This window comes from Macrobrachium rosenbergii, chromosome 3, assembly GCF_040412425.1.
Source record: "Macrobrachium rosenbergii isolate ZJJX-2024 chromosome 3, ASM4041242v1, whole genome shotgun sequence".
Taxonomy (NCBI): Eukaryota; Metazoa; Arthropoda; class Malacostraca; order Decapoda; family Palaemonidae; genus Macrobrachium; species Macrobrachium rosenbergii.
Genome location: NC_089743.1, coordinates 17,093,698 through 17,109,349, shown reverse-complemented (window position 1 = coordinate 17,109,349; position 15,652 = coordinate 17,093,698). Strand labels below are relative to the sequence as shown.

At 41.2% G+C, this 15,652-nt stretch overlaps 1 protein-coding gene across 4 annotated transcripts in view; it reads left to right on the top strand.

The window, feature by feature from the left end:
* The window catches only part of LOC136852888 (histone deacetylase 8-like), a 70,474-nt gene that overhangs the window by 20,512 nt on the left and 34,310 nt on the right, over window positions 1-15,652 (top strand). For all 4 annotated transcript variants that reach the window (XM_067127828.1, XM_067127818.1, XM_067127845.1 and 1 more), the window contains exons 3-4: window positions 2,372-2,549; window positions 11,934-12,075. In XM_067127828.1, the coding sequence (XP_066983929.1) occupies window positions 2,372-2,549; window positions 11,934-12,075 (320 nt within the window). The remainder of the gene's footprint in view (window positions 1-2,371; window positions 2,550-11,933; window positions 12,076-15,652) is intronic.

Here is a 15,652-nt window from a genome sequence, read left to right as displayed (position 1 = left end):
TGGTGAGTGTGGGGAAAGTCATATCACTTATTTGAGTGAACCCTCATTTAAACTGCTGTCAATTTCATGTTGCTGCTCTGTAGTACAGAGAGCTGTGTGTTGCTACTGAGGCCTCCTTCACCTTTGGTGATATTTTTGATTACTCTGTATGAATCAGTGCTTATTACTGGGAAGACAAGATGACAAGGTGTCCATGGAGTGGGTGAGTGTGTTTGTGGTAAGTTCATGCCTAACAATATTGAACCCCATGAATTTTGTGCTCTTCAGAAACTGAGATTGTTCCAAAAAGATGCCATATAAGGAATGTGCATGATGGTCGATGACTTGGTAGTTTAAGTTTGGTTTCAAATAGAAGGATCAGGAAGGTATTTTCCGTTATCTGGAGGTAATACATCCTTCATTCCAAAGGGTTCTTTACATCATGTCCCTGTTGGTGCTGAAAATTCCTGCTGCTTTGTCTATACAGTACCTTGGTCTTCCCTTGCTGGAAGGTCAGGGGCATTTGTTGGATGCTCTCCCTTCCCCCCTCTTGGGCTGTCAGTGAGCATTCAGTTTTCACTCCCCGAGCACCCCATTTGGGGGTATTGCCATTAGTGCACCTAATGCAGTGCACTGTAGGCATTACTTTAGGTTCTTTGCAGCATGCCTTCTGCCCCTAGCTGCAACCCCTTTCGTTCCTTTTACTGTACCTCCTTTCAGATTCTCCCTTCCATTCTACTTTCCACCCTCTCCTAACAATTGATCTTTAGTGCAACTGCGAGGTTTTCTTCCTGTTACACCTTTCAAACCTTTTACTGTCAATTTCCATTTCAGTGCTGAATTTGGCCAAAATTCTATATTCAATTCAATTCACTCATTGGGCAGCCCTTTAGTGCTACCATACCATCTCTTGCTGTTTCTGTCATCCTCAGGAGTTACTGAAGAACTTTTGGCCATTCTGGAAGTTGACAGGCAAGCCCTTGTCTGCTGCTTTTTTGTAAAGCAGTTGGCTTCAGTAGCTGCAACTTCTGTTGCCTGTATTACTGTCCGTGCTGCTGCTGATAGTAGGAAATGCCTGTTTCAGGGAGGGCCCAAGGATGTTGTCATCTGTTGCTGCCTTTGCTTCTGCTTGGATCTCAGGAGCTGCTGAGAAGTTATGTCCACATCCTTGTCTTTAGAGGAGAGACCTAGTAAGATGCAAAGTTGGAACAAGGTTGAGAAATGATGACATGCAGTTGATCTCCATCCACTTCCACCTCTTCACCTTCCTCCAACTTTTCTAATTCCCAGACCAAAGGAGATGCAGAAAAAGGGCTCAGAAATCTTCTCATGAGCAATTCCCATGAGACTTCATTTAGGCACTACTATTCCTAGAAGGGTGATAAAGATTACGCCTGTTCATGCGGCCAGTCCTTTTGGTAGGAGGTGACCATTTGCCTGCCTATGCTTCTTTAAAGGGAGGGCAGCATAATTCCTGTTCCTCCAAATATCTGTTGTTCTTGATTAGTTAGTGTGCTGGCCATCACTGCACAGTGGTGGCAGGATGCAGAAGTGAAATTTGTTTTTTAGAGGGAAGGTTAGGGAAGGAGGCGAGAAAAAAAGTAGGATGGTAAAGAAGAGGGTTTGTTTCCAAATGCTTGGAAGAAGGGGATGAAAAACAATCAAGATGCTACCTACTAATACAGCTAAAACTGTGACTGATAAAAAAAATACTGAGGAAAATTTGAAAATGCTAGAAGTGGCAATTGAAGGTTGGTTTGTAATAGTAAAGGATGGTAAGGTGAAGGAGTAAAAATGACAGTAGAAGCTGGACCAGAAGTAGCAAGTTGAGGATGGTTGATGCTGAAGCAGAGGTTTAGAGGCCAGGACTTGGAACTGATTATTCACAGACAAGTCTTTGGTTGGAAAATCATGTTAAGTGTGGGAAGTAGGGGAGAGAATACATGCTGAGAATACGCAGGGTAATTGGACCTGCATGTCACCCTTTCCTTCCTTCGTCTTGGAAGTTATTTTTTTTTTATTCACATCAACACCCAACACACAGAATAAGGTCAACATGGGCATGCATACAAGTGTGAAAGCTTTGCTGCTCTGATTCCCCCTACCTTGATACCTATGTTATGAGGCTCCATTCTACTGGATGATCAAGATTTTGTATTAGCTGGATATTTTATCAGCTGAGAAGCGACAACACAGAAAAGTGACATGAAAAAAAGCCAGTGTGAGGGCGTCATCACCAGTGCCCACTGAAGCGATTGTAGAACAGGGTAGAAGAGAGAGATACAGTAACAGGATTGTTGTAGCTAAATGTGTGTTTAGTATAAATACGCGTAATATAAAACAAAATAAACATCAGAATTGATGCTGAGGTATAGTATATTTTATGTTGCAGGCTTGCTTGACTCATAGTCTCATCACTGCATATGGACTCCTAGATAAATTGAAGGTCATTCCTTCTGTCTCTGCATCTGAAGAGGAAGTCAGAAAGTTCCATTCTGAAGAATATGTTGACTTCTTGAAGACTGCAGAGGCTAATAAAGAAGATGTAAGTGAGGATGAATTTGGATTAGGTAAGTTGCTACTTTAAAGGCCCACACTTAATAGAAAACATTTTTTGCCCATTTATCACATTTGATAGTGTTTAAGAAAATTATTAACATTGCTCTATATCATAATGTTGTAGTCCTTATTAGAAAGGATTTTTGTCCAGTTATAATCTTTGAAAATATTTTAGGATTATGCATTACATTTTAACTATATTTGTTTTAAAATATACAGCCTAATCTTGCAGTCAGCAGTTCCTGTAGATATGGTTCAAAGAAAAAGAACCTCTCCAACTGGTTAGGTATACATTTCAGACATCAGTTTGTCTAGTTGGTGGGAAGTCTTTTCCTGTATGTTTCTCAAGCAGGCAACATTTACTGTTTTAAGCTCCCATTAATTTAATTCTTTTGTTCTTGTTTATTCGTTATTGTTTCATTTCATAATTGTTTTACCTAATTAACCTTCCCTATAATTGTACTAATGGAGTTACTGTATGTGATTTCCTGCAATTTTTAAACCATGTAGTATGCATTTAATCCTTATTTATAGAAAATACCAGTTCCCAATACTTGGTGACATTTTATGGAATAAGCATAATTTTTTAAATGAACCTTACCTCTCCATTGTATAGCTTTTACTTCCCCACCAGCAGGAGTTTGACAGATTAAAACAAAAAATGAGAACACTTGGTTTTCTATGAATATCCTTCTTTTATCCATCTACTTCTCCCACCCCCCACCAGGGGACTAATAGATACAAACACCCATAGCCTTGAGTCTACTTCTGTTGCTGGCTGCGGTATGAGTTCGACAGATGCACTTGGTTTTTCTGTTGGTTTTTCTTTTATTTTTTTAATATTTGTTCAGTACAATCATATAAGGCATTACTCCAATTTTATTACCCTCTGTTACTCCAAATGAACTTTCCATCGATTCAGGGCATTAGATTTGATAAGTGGAGTCTATTATTATTTTTTTATTATTATTAGTGTTTTATTTTTTATGATTATTTTTTATTATTATTATTAGTGTTTTATTTTTTATTATTATTAGTGTTTTATTTTTGCACCGACCCTCCCGAGAGCTTAGGTAAGTTCAGGTTGTTTCCCGCGTTGGAGGAAGGGTCAACACTTCTGCTTTTTATTGCCTGTCCTTGGCTCGTCCTGTCCCACTCCTTCCTTCCCTCATGACTTGGAGTGACGGAACTGGGACATGTCAGAAAGCGGAGCGGATCTGTGCCCGTTGTACCCTTCCTCTAGTTGGCCTGACGTCAGTGCAAGCATCAGACTTTGTTCACTGAAGGATAGCTTGGGTAAAGAGAAACCACCCGTTGTCTTCACCGCATTTAAGTTTGACAGCATTGGGACATTTTGTTAGTAGTGATTCTTCTTGTCTTTTTGGTAATGTTAGTAAGGATCGTTTGTGGTGTAGGGCTAGGGTTAAAGATCCTGTAGTTTCTAGAGACTCGTGTAGAGATTCTTCCTCTTCCTGTGTTTCTTGGGATTTATTGGCATGCAAGAGGTGTGCGCCGCGCAGTCTCCTGTGCCTAGCGCAGTTTTGCGCCTTTTGCCGCAATGCCACACATCCTTGCATATCTCTTCCGTGCGGTCTGCCTATGCGAGGGTTTTTTCTGTTGGTTAGAACGCAAGGTTCCACCCTCGTTCTTCATTACCTGCGTGTGCTTTCTCTATGTAATTTTCGCCTGCGCATGCGCCACCTATGCGCCTGTCTGTAACGATAGCGCCTGCGCTACCTTCAGCTATTCGGCATTCGTCAGCGCATGCTTCACCTGTGCGGCCAGCATCTGCGCTAACTTCAGCATTCGTTCGTGCGCATATTGATCTTCGCTCTCGGTCTCCCATGCATCACGTTCCTGTGACGTCTTACTCAGACTCTTAGACTTTGGAGGTGCTTCAGGTCTCAGACTTGGACTGGCAGTGATATTTCTCAGTTTGAGCTCTTACGCCTGTGCGCTTATCATGTGAGTGCTTATAGCTTGCACTTATATCGCCTGTATGCCTTTAATTGGTGCGCATACGCCTGTGCGCCTATGATCTGTGTGCTTTTCGACTGCAGATCTAGCGATTGTGCTTTTTATTGCGTGTGCGCCTATCGACGGTGCACATATCTTCTGCTCGACTATTGCCTACCATAATTTTGGCAATGCTCCATCGTTTCAGCTTACATTTGATTAAGCAGGTGGTTGTTGTTAGTAGTCGCAGCATTCTGTTTCAGGGATTTCGACTCCTTTTCCAGTTGTGGGAGTTTCTGTCGGTAAACAGGTTGGTTACTGTTTTTTGTGTGTGTGTGTGTGTCCCTGTGGTTTAGGAATGTTCTCATTATCGCAAGATTTTCCTGATCAGAATTTAGGACATCTGGTTGACCCGACAGGTTTCCAACCGAATCAGTGTCTTATTTGAGCTGGAACAACGGGTTTTGTTGGCTGTGATTAAAGAGGTGTTTTTAACCCTCAGTGGAAGCTTATCTGGAGTTAGTTCATTGCAATCAATTGCTGCTTTTCCACCTTTGAGTGTGGTAATCTTTGCCCTGGTTTCTCTGGCGTATTTTCGGTTGCTAAGACTTATTATTCTGCCTTTTCTGTGGACAGAGGGCAATTGCTTGTACTGTACTTCTGTTCATTGATGAATCAAGTTTCTGATAAATAACCAGTGTATAAGTAGTCACAATTTCTTTTTGAAGAGGTTAATTACTTTCTGTAGGAAGAGGTTAACATATGATTTTGTGGAAATAGAACCTTACTTTGAGCTGTGGCTTGTGTATGTTCAAGGCTATAATGCAATTCATGTAAAGGGAGCCTCTCTTAAGATACCTCTTTCTTGCTGCCATATACAGGTATTGGAGAAAGAGAACTACTTCGTAATCTAAGGGTCTCTTTCCAAATATGGGGGTAGCATTGGGAAGGACTAGTCCCTGCACCGGTTTTTTTCATTTTGGAGGTAAAGATATTCTCACTATTCAGGGTTTTTCTTGCAGAGAAATATTGCCTTCAACTGCAGCATTTATCGCCAGTGATCACTTCTTAGAGGTAGTCAGTCCCTATAAGAGCTCTTTTTAGTGAAGCAGAGGTCTTTGCATTGAGGTCATATGATTTTGAAAATTTTTGACCTGGTAAGAATCAAGCTTGGGTTCTTTACTGTTACCCCAGGTGGTCTCTTATCAGATGTTATGTGATGGGAAGAAGGATCCAGCCCTTTTGATGCCTCAGTGCAGGTCTGTTTCACCTATTATCCCAAATTTTTAGCTATCAGGAACTTCAAGCAGTATGTATATCAAGTAGAACATAATTAGCAATGTTATCAGACAAACCATCCTCCTTTTAGGTATATATATATTATGCACATATGTAGATATGTATACATATGTAGGTTTATATACACTATATATATATATATATATATATATATATATATATATATATATACACATACATACACACACACATTCCATCTATGATGGTGACCTCCACTGTGCCCCATACGATGGTTCCGGCTCCTGCTGCTCCTGTGGTCTCTGGTGTCCAGGCTGCTGTTGCTGATCCACCTGCCCTGGCTGCCCCGACTGTCGCTGTCACCACTCCTGTCCTGGACATTCCTGCTGCTAGGGATGCTCCTGCCACTCCTGTTACCCTAGCTGCCCCAGCTGCCCCTATGATGTTTGCTGTTCCCTCTTGGATGGGGGATTTGACCGCCGTCCTGAAGAAGATGACGAAGAAGGAGGCGAGGAAGACGTCTCATAAGGTGTCGTCGTCGTTGTCATCTTCATCTTCCTCGTCGTCATCTGCTACCTCCTCCCTTCAACTTCCAAGGCTCATCGGCCAAAGAAGAAGGCTGTCTCCCCCCCCAACAAGAAGTCCCGCCCTTGGACTTCTAAGGGGCTGCTTCCCTCCACAGGGGAAGCAGTGGGATCTCTCATTGGCTCTTCCCAGCCTTTGGGTGCGGGAACCAGATCGCTCACCTCAGTTTGCCGTCCTGTCGCCAGTTCTAAGAAGTCCGCTTCGAAGGCTGGTGCTGTGTCAGGGGCTCTTTCGTGAGTCACTCTGAGTACTCAAGCCTCCAAGGAGACTCGAGTATCCCAAACTGGTGCTGGAGAGACCTCTCACCGTCCCGGTTCAGGCACAGGACAAGAGAAAGAGCCAAGACATGCAGGTGTCTTGTCTCTTCCTGCTGGCACTGCCACTGGTGTTTGGCCAGGCTCCCAGTCTGGTGCCTCAGTCCCCAGGGTCCGAACACCTGGAGAGACAGAGAGGAGGTCCCCTGTTCAGTCTTCTTCTCACGAGGTTTCGGCCTTGAAGAAGACTGGGGCATGTCAAGAGGACAGCACAAGTTCTCGCCAGCCAGCCGTTTGTTCGACTCCAGCCAGTCCCCAATCGTGTTTGCGTGATCAGCCCGGCTCAGTCGAGTTGATCGCTCGGCTCAACTGGCGCAAAATACTATGCTCTCCTTGGACAGCGCTTCACCAAGGCATAAGCGCTCTCTGGGACCCGTGTTGCCATCACCACTGTGGGTTGGTGACTGCTCGTGGTCCACCCCTCCTGCTTGTTCCGCTAGCAGGACTGATGAGAGCCCAATCCTCCTTTCCTGTCCCCTCAACCTCTTGGGGTTTTGCAAGCAGGCACGAGTTCAACAGGGGGAACTCTGAAGAGCTCTCTCTTCAGAGTTCCACTATTAAGGCTCGCATTCCTGGCTCGGTCCTCGGATCGAATTGGTCGTATCCTTGAGTGGTGCAGGAAAGATCTAAGGGGTCTGCTGAGGTTCTCCCTCCTGTGGGGTGAGTAGATCGTGGTCTTTTTTTTTTTTTTTTAGTTGCTTAATTCAGTCAACACATACGAGTTGAATCCTGACATTTTACCGTTGTTGAAAGTTAAGCCTCATGATGTCCGTGCTGTAAGCACTTCCTTTAATTTCCTTAAAAACCTTTCGCTAGGTAAGGTTGTCCATGCTGCTCAGTGGAGTTGTAACTCTGTTTTTGCTTCACATTATTTGTGAGACTTGAAATTACATTTGTAAATTGTAAAGCCCTTGGTCCCATCGTCGCGGTGGGGACAGTTTTCACCTGAACCAAAACCAGAGCATTTTCTTCTCTTCTTTCCTATTGTTAGTTGTCAGGAAATCCTGGTATCTAATTGGGGAACATGAAGGTACACATTGGTGTATAGAAGCATACCTTCATATTGTCAGGTAGTTATTGTCTTTAGTTTAACTGTCATTGTGGGCTTCGACTCTGGCACAGGAGTCAATGCATAGAGTCCTTTTCCCCATAAGGATCCTCAGAAAATTCTCGCTGCAAGGGCCGTACACCCTGCTGTGACGGCAGTACCTGCCAGAAAGGATCACGCAACAGGTAAGAGTGTACAGAAGCTTTTTCTCTTTTTAAATAAAGTTTTAGTTTGCTTGGCTGACCGCGTGTTTTTTCCGGCTGCATCAACCCACCATCCTTTTTTCAATGTGATAATCAGCTAATTTGAACAGTAGGCAAGATTCATTCCAAATAATGAGAATTTTCATAATAAGATTAATTATTTGGACACTTACATACTGTTAAAGTGGAAACCCGCCCAGCCTCCCCACATCTTAGTGGGTGGTCAGGAAGAAATCTGACAAGAACATAAATATTCTAAAGCCATCTGGTGGGAAAACAGGTGATTATAGACAGTCTAACCAGGTCAGTCGCCATGCTCTTTTTTTTTTTTATGCCAGTAGCACCTAGCGGCACGAAGGTATAAGCTAACTTTAACAGTGGGTAAGTGCTTTATCAGAATAATTAATTTTATCATGAAAATTCACATTTTATATTTAGGCAGAGCCATATTCTCTCATACAGTATTCAGGCCATCCTCATTTTATTTTTTCAGTAGATAGGGGGAAACACTGGGAATTCACAAGTAGAGTTAAGTACTGTACCTAAATATTTAAATATGCTTAAAAAAATTTTTTTATTGACATTTTGCTGTGTTTACACGAATATTAATATTTGGAAACTAGTAACTCACTCTTTTATCATAAAAAATGTGTTTAGTCACGAAAATTACAAGAAAAAACACAGTAATTAGCGAATATTGCGCTACAAAAATCTATGAATGAATTTTCTGCAATTTATTTGGATTTATGTTCCACAGAAAAATCCACAACTAACTGAAGCCGCAAATGCTGAACCACGATATGGCGGGGGTCCACTGTATTTGGTCAGATTAGCACATTTAACCTCATCCTGAGTTATGACCTTACTGGAGGTATTTGTTCATTATGAAAGTTTTAGCGGATGTATTCAACCACTGAGATAAGTAACAGCAATGGAAGGGGTCCAACATCCAAAGGTTGGCTGCAGACAGTGGGCTGTGGGGATCCCCTATTATTAACGTGTTTGAGACTAAGTGGATTTTTTTTTTTTTTTTTTTTTTTGCCAGTTTTTTGTGTAAGACCCTTTAGCTTAGGCAGGGACACCAAGCTGTTCCCTGGTTAGGTCTAGACTGTAATGACTTAACTGCTTTTGCTGTGTTTCAGGAAGTTTCAGTATATTAGGGCAACTTTGCAAGTTCTCTCTTGGCATTGATTACCCCAGGTGACCAGGGAAGGCTGGGTTTCCAGTTTCTTTCAGTGGTGGATGCAAGCAGCCAAAAGATGAAAGGTTTCACAATCCCACAAGCTACAGATGACTGCATGGTATTATCCATGGTTCAGGTGAGCTCAAGGTGGGGTCTTACAGTATACTGTAATGCCATTATCAGTGCTGTAAGTCATGGCCTGACATTAAGAGGGGTTTTCCAGCACCGATACCTCTATAAACAACATGGTTAGGTTTCTGTTGTTTCTCAGGCATGAAGAAACTTCTTGGTAGCAGCCTTTAAGGCTAAAGGGTCATATTGGCTTTGGCTATAGGCTTGTCTGAGGACAAAGACATTTAGATGTTTTTCAGGGTGTTAAGGTGGAGTTTCCTAGGTCTCTGTTATGTACTTTACCTTAGAATCTGTATGCAGTTCTTCAGTTCAATATGTTGTTGCCCTTTGAACCATTTGGAACAAACTCCTTGTAAAGAAGTTTCTATGGGAATTTCACAGTACCATTAGCCATAGCTAAAGAGTGAGAGAGCCGCAAGCTTAGTCAGATAAGGTAGGCTTTGCTAAAGACAAGTTAATTACTTTTGCCTTATTTTGGGCTAAGTACAGTTTTGGGCAAGGCCCTTACCTACAACAGTATCTTTACCCTAGCCTGGAGTCACTGGGGCATGAAGAACTTAACCCCTTGGGGTCCAGTAAGGACTTTAGGAATTGTTGGAATTTCACTAAAAGGATTAAACCTGATGGAAAGGTTCTGTGTATAGTGATTCGGAAACCAGAGCTTCCGAAGAGTAGAAATTCAATGTCCTTTTCATTAAGTCTTTGGTTAAGGACCTTCATGCTAATTTCTGTCCTTAATGGAAGGTAAACTACTTACCATGTGAGCAGTGGCTACAACTTTTAAATCTGAAAAGAACTTATCCTTGGATAAGATATTGAAGTCACTCAGTGGCATATTAATCTTGTATTTGCTGTGGTTTGTCTTCATGGTGCAAAGATTAAATACAGTTTTTGCAAAGCATTAACTCCTTTGGTTTGTGCAGGGGATATTATGTCCTGAATTGATTGGTAGTCTTTTTTTGGCCTACTGCTTTTAAACTGGTTGTGGTTTTTGGAAAGCTTGGAGGTAGTCAGTGTTGAGTATTAGAAGTACAGTATACTTTTTTGTACTTATGTACTTATTAGTCATCCATCGTTGACTCTGCATGGTTTTGGCACAGTAACCCTACCCCTCCTTCTACTGAAGGGGGCCACCCTCCAAAGAGACCTCAGGTATCTTCATGGTGAGGATCTCGTACCAGAGTGACAATCCTCCTAAGGCAGCAGTAATAGCCGATGGATTGAATTCACTGGGTAAACAAGCACTTGATTTGTACAAAATATTGTGTTACTATGCAAGTAGCCTTTGAAGGGTTGGCTGATTTCCACTTTGCCCACCTCCTTTTCAAAAGTGGTAATCAGCTATATAATGGAGAGGTAAGGTTCATTTAAAAAATATGAATACTTAATTTCAGATTTATTTTTTATTTTAAATACTTAACTCTCCATTAAATAATTTGCCCTCCCTACCTTCCCACATTCAAAGTGGACATAAGTAAACTGACCAGCTTCAAGTGTTTGTATCTATCAGTCCCAGGTGGGGGGAAGTAGCTGGACAGAAGACAGATGTTCATAGAAAACTGAGTTTTTTTTTTTTTTTTTTTTTTTTTTTTTTTTAATCTGTTGAACTACTACTGGCATGGCAGTAGAAGTTATATAATGAAGAGATAAGTATTTAAAAAATAAATCTTAAATTAAGTATTATATTTCTTTGAATCTATTTACTCATACAGAAAGCAGATACAGTAAACCCCCCGTATTCACGGGGATGCATAACCCAACACAACCCAACCCCCGCATGAATAGCTAAAATCCGCAAATACTTAAAACCCCTAAAAAAACACATAGAACTGCCTATTTTGATAGTTTAAACACAAGAAAACCCCTCTAAAAATGTTTATATCTGACTATTTTAATAGCTTTATCACAAAAAGTGCATTTAGTCATGAAAATTATATGAAAATACAGTAATTAGTGAATACTTCTCAGTGAAAAATACCACGAATGGGCGAATTTTCCACAAATATTGGGTAAATACGTTCAACAGAGAAATCCGCGAATACGTGAGTCCGTGAATCGTGAGAACGCGAATACGGGGGGTTTACTGTATCATTAGGTCTGTTGTGGTAATACTCGCAAAGTGGTTGTTCGAATACTGGACTAGTTTGTCTGGCATGCATAAACAAGATAACACAACCCATTTTATTTAGTTTAAAGTAGATTAATATTTCCCCAAGTAGCATTATTATGCTTGTAAAGTAAGTGATTTCCTTATAAGAAAATATTTGTTTTCCCTATAAAACTGGCTTTTGCATTTTGAGTCTCTTAACTACTTAGAGACTACTGTAGTTACGTTAGTTGACATAAAAGTGGAGGCAGTGAAGGAAACTGAACAAAAAGAACTGGCATTTGCATGACAACTTTCCTACTGTGAACTTCAGTAATGTAAAGAACCATTCTTTACATACTGTCCTGATGGCCTCCATTCTCTACCAGATGTCAAGGTAAGAAGCTGGACTACTGATATGAAACTTTTCAAGTTCTGTAAAACAGTACAAGAGATGACTTGATACCTTTTGAAATGCTAATACCTGGGATGCAAACTAGCCAGTTGGTGGGGCTCTTCTTTTTCTTTGAAGTGTCTATAAGAGCTGCTGACTGCATGGTTAGGAAGTAATGAATTAATGGAGTGTGTGAAAAATAAAACTTGATTTTTAAAATTTAATTCTTTGTTTAAGGCTTTGACTGTCCAGTTTTGGAAAACATGTGGATGATAGTAAAGCAGATAGCAGGTGGCACCCTAACAGCTGCACGTGCTCTTGTCTCTAGGGAAACAAATATAGCTATCAACTGGTGTGGTGGCTGGCATCACGCACAAAGGTGTTTAATTTTGTACTTTGATTAATGACTGATGAAACGTATCTCTAGAATTCACCATGACTTCTCACATTTGCATGTGAAGTTAAGATTTTTACCAGTTTTAATAAAAGTTTTCATCTGAAAATTCAGTAATGAGGATTTGTGTTGGTGGTTAATGTTTATATTCACCCTAAATAAATTTATTCCCGTGAGACTAAAAATTTCTTTTATATGAGAATATTTTGCTCCAACTGGAACTGGTTGTCGAAGCTTGACAATAAAGTAGTTTATTAGTTGCAGCTCATAGGTGAGTGGTAATGTACTTCTCACTCACATCAACAACCCCTCACTTTTTCATTGGCCTCTATCCTGTGCAGATGTCCATCGGTGGACTGTTGACCTGTGCTGTTGAAGTAGTTACTTTTTGTTACTCTTCTTTAGAATTTTTGTGTGCTTATTGTGTAATGATTTTAATTTGTGTTTAAAAGATTTTTATCTCTCCAGGTGAAAGTTCACTAAGTATGACCAAACAAAATAGATGTACTGGATGAAATAGTGTGCAGATGCTATATCGTGACCTTTGTTGTGGGTCCTCACAAGTTTTGTACGTTTTGCAGCTTTTGGATGTGATCTTCTGTGTGAGGAATATTCAGATTGGTATGTTTACTGTAGACAAAATTTGTTAGTAGCTGTAAAAATGCTAAAAAGCAGTTGCTAGCACCATCAGTAGGCAATACACCTCTCTTGACCTCTACCTCTTTTTTTTTGGTTCTTTTGCATGTATGAATCCCATGTCTTCTGTTGCTACTCATGCTCATTATTTCCTGGTTCCTGGTCCATGGGAGGAACTATGGGGAAAGAGAGTCCCAACACATGCTTTCTATAGAGTAGGACAGGTGCTAAGCCAGTGAATTCACCTGGTGAGGTCTTGTAATGTGCTTCTGCTCCTGCTGCTGTGTTGCTGGCAACTCTTGGGTCCCTCCTCAGAGTCTGTGGAATACTTGAAGGATTATGTGGCCTTCTCAGGTCATTCCCAGGGATCTGTCCTTAAATGCCTTCTTGGACCACATACCTACTGGTGGGAGTTCATCTGATATTTCTCTTGTTCCTGTAGATGAAGTCACTTTGTTGTCCCTTCTGCTGCTGCTGTTTTTCTTGCAAGAGAAATCATCTGTTGTTCCTCCTTCGTTCTGTACTCCAGGGATTCTTCAAACACCTGCCTTGATTTTTTCCTTAGGTATGGTTGCAGATGTGAATAAGAGGTTTGATGAAGTCACTTTGTTGTCCCTTCTGCTGCTGCTGTTTTTCTTGCAAGAGAAGTCCTCTGTTGTTCCTCCTTCATTCTGTACTCCAGGCATTCTTCAAACACCTGCCTTGATTTTTTCCTTAGGTATGGTTGCAGATGAGAATAAGAGGTTTAGTATTCCCTCTTTGTCGTCGTCCTCCACTTTCTCACCCTCTCTTCATCTCCTGGCTGTCAGAAGAGCCAAGAAGAGAGACCTGAAGTTTTCTCAGGAATTTTCATGAAACTTCATTTGAGTGTCACTCTTCCTTGATGAAGGTCAATGCACAATGTTCTAGTTTGCGTGAATGAGGTTCCGAGAGAGGGGTTGATGTAGAGGTACCTCTTCCCTTCCCAGGTCTAACGGGAAATCAGCACTGCTTGTAGTTTCTGATCATCTTGGTTCTTTGTAACCAGTTAAGTTAAAATTTGGTTTCATACATCACTGGTCATTTTTGCATTGTACTTGGTCAGGTCCCTGTGACCTTTCTCCTGTAGACTGGTGATTATGAGCATGGCCAAATTCCCATACAAGTTAACAAGCTTGGTCCTTTTGATTTATCTGCTGCTGTGTGTGAGCACTGTAGTCCTCTTGGCTGCTCCCCAAGACATACCAGTGGTTCAGCAAAGGCTGTACTGAGGATGAAACCAGGGTTAGGGGAAGCAGTTCAAATTGATATGAGTAGTTTACTGTGTTGTTGGATCATGGTTCAGTACATGGAGCCATTAGTTCAGAACATTTGTCACCTTAATCTTTGTAATCACCAGGCAATGTGTATCTTTCCTCTCCTTTGGGAGAGGGTCCTTCTCAATCTGCAAAGGATATTATATCCCTGAGGGTCCTGTGTCCATTCAGGCTGAGTGGGAGAGGTACTTAAGAGAGGTCAAACCTGCCTGACCCAACTTGGGTTTTACAGGTAGTTCTTGGATCACCTGTTGCCCTTGGAGAAGTTCATGCCATGGTTGACTCCACTAGTGCTCACTTCAGTTATGGGTTAAAACGGCAGTGGCATTCATTCAGCGATCCTCCTTCTCATCCTGTTTTAGGTGTCAGATCTCAACTGACAGTTGGACAATGAGAACCTCTTGTGGAAGTTCTGTCGAAGTCCCAACTCTGGAGATCCATCTGTTGTTAAATGCATTGCAAGAGAGATGGGACTCACTCCTTTGGGACTATACAGACACCACCCTACTTACGAACATTCATGGATACAAACAGACAGGGTCACAAGTTCAAATTCTGCTCTGCACCCCTATTCTGGTAAGAATTTTTGCAAAGAACAGAAGAGCATGAGGAAGACGAAGAACCTGTTCCTTTAAGGGTCTTTTCACATTATACATAAATGCACCTGCATGTAACCATACCATAGCAGACTGGCAAAATATTCTTCAATGGGATTTACATTTTAGCATTCACACTATACCGGACCAACATGGTCCGTCACCTTCAAATGCTGTTGGGGTTTCTCAGCAACAATATTTTGCAGGTACAGTCACGTTCTGTTCAGGTACCGATCCTGTCACTGTTGGATAGTTTGAACGTGGCACCTGCACGGATACTTACTGTACAGCAGTCGGTAAGCTCTTAGACGTTGAAGTGGCAATCTGTTTTCTGCAGAATGGACAAGGAAAAGTTAATTACATTTGTACTTAAGTACTTTTGTCGTTTTGTTATTGTTATTATCATACTCAAGGTTTGTTTTACAACATGGATTGGTGGGACCATCCACTCAACATGTAAAACTATTCACTTTTATTTGTGTAAGTATGTTACCACATTAATTCTTTACATGTATAGTGTAAAGTATTCTCCTTTACTTTTCCTTTTCTTCAGAGATTTATGCACCCAGTAATGCCGTTTTTTGCTTTTTTCACATTTGTTTTCCTCTTCCTCCTTCAAAAGGAGTGCTGTCACTGCCAAGTCCCTTATACTAAAATTCTTAAGCATATCAAATTGCTTAAGATGCTGCTGGTATGAAGAACAGGACTAAACTACGACCGTAAGTATTGGAGAGTATACACTGCAACGTGAATGTTTATGCAGGATACGGTCCTGTGCAGGTCAGGTACATGTCCATTTATGTGCGGGTATAGTGTGGATAGACCCTGACTCCTTCCCTGATTATCCCGAGTACTGTATTCTCATGATTTGCTACCATGTATTCTTTCAATCATGAGAATACTCATTCATGCTCGTAAAATATCAGTCTGTGATGAATTCCCATTTTCTGTATTTCTCATTTTCTATTATTTAGTATGGATTTTTGTCAGTAGATATTGCTGTTTTGTTGTCTGAACACTGCTACTTGCTGTACC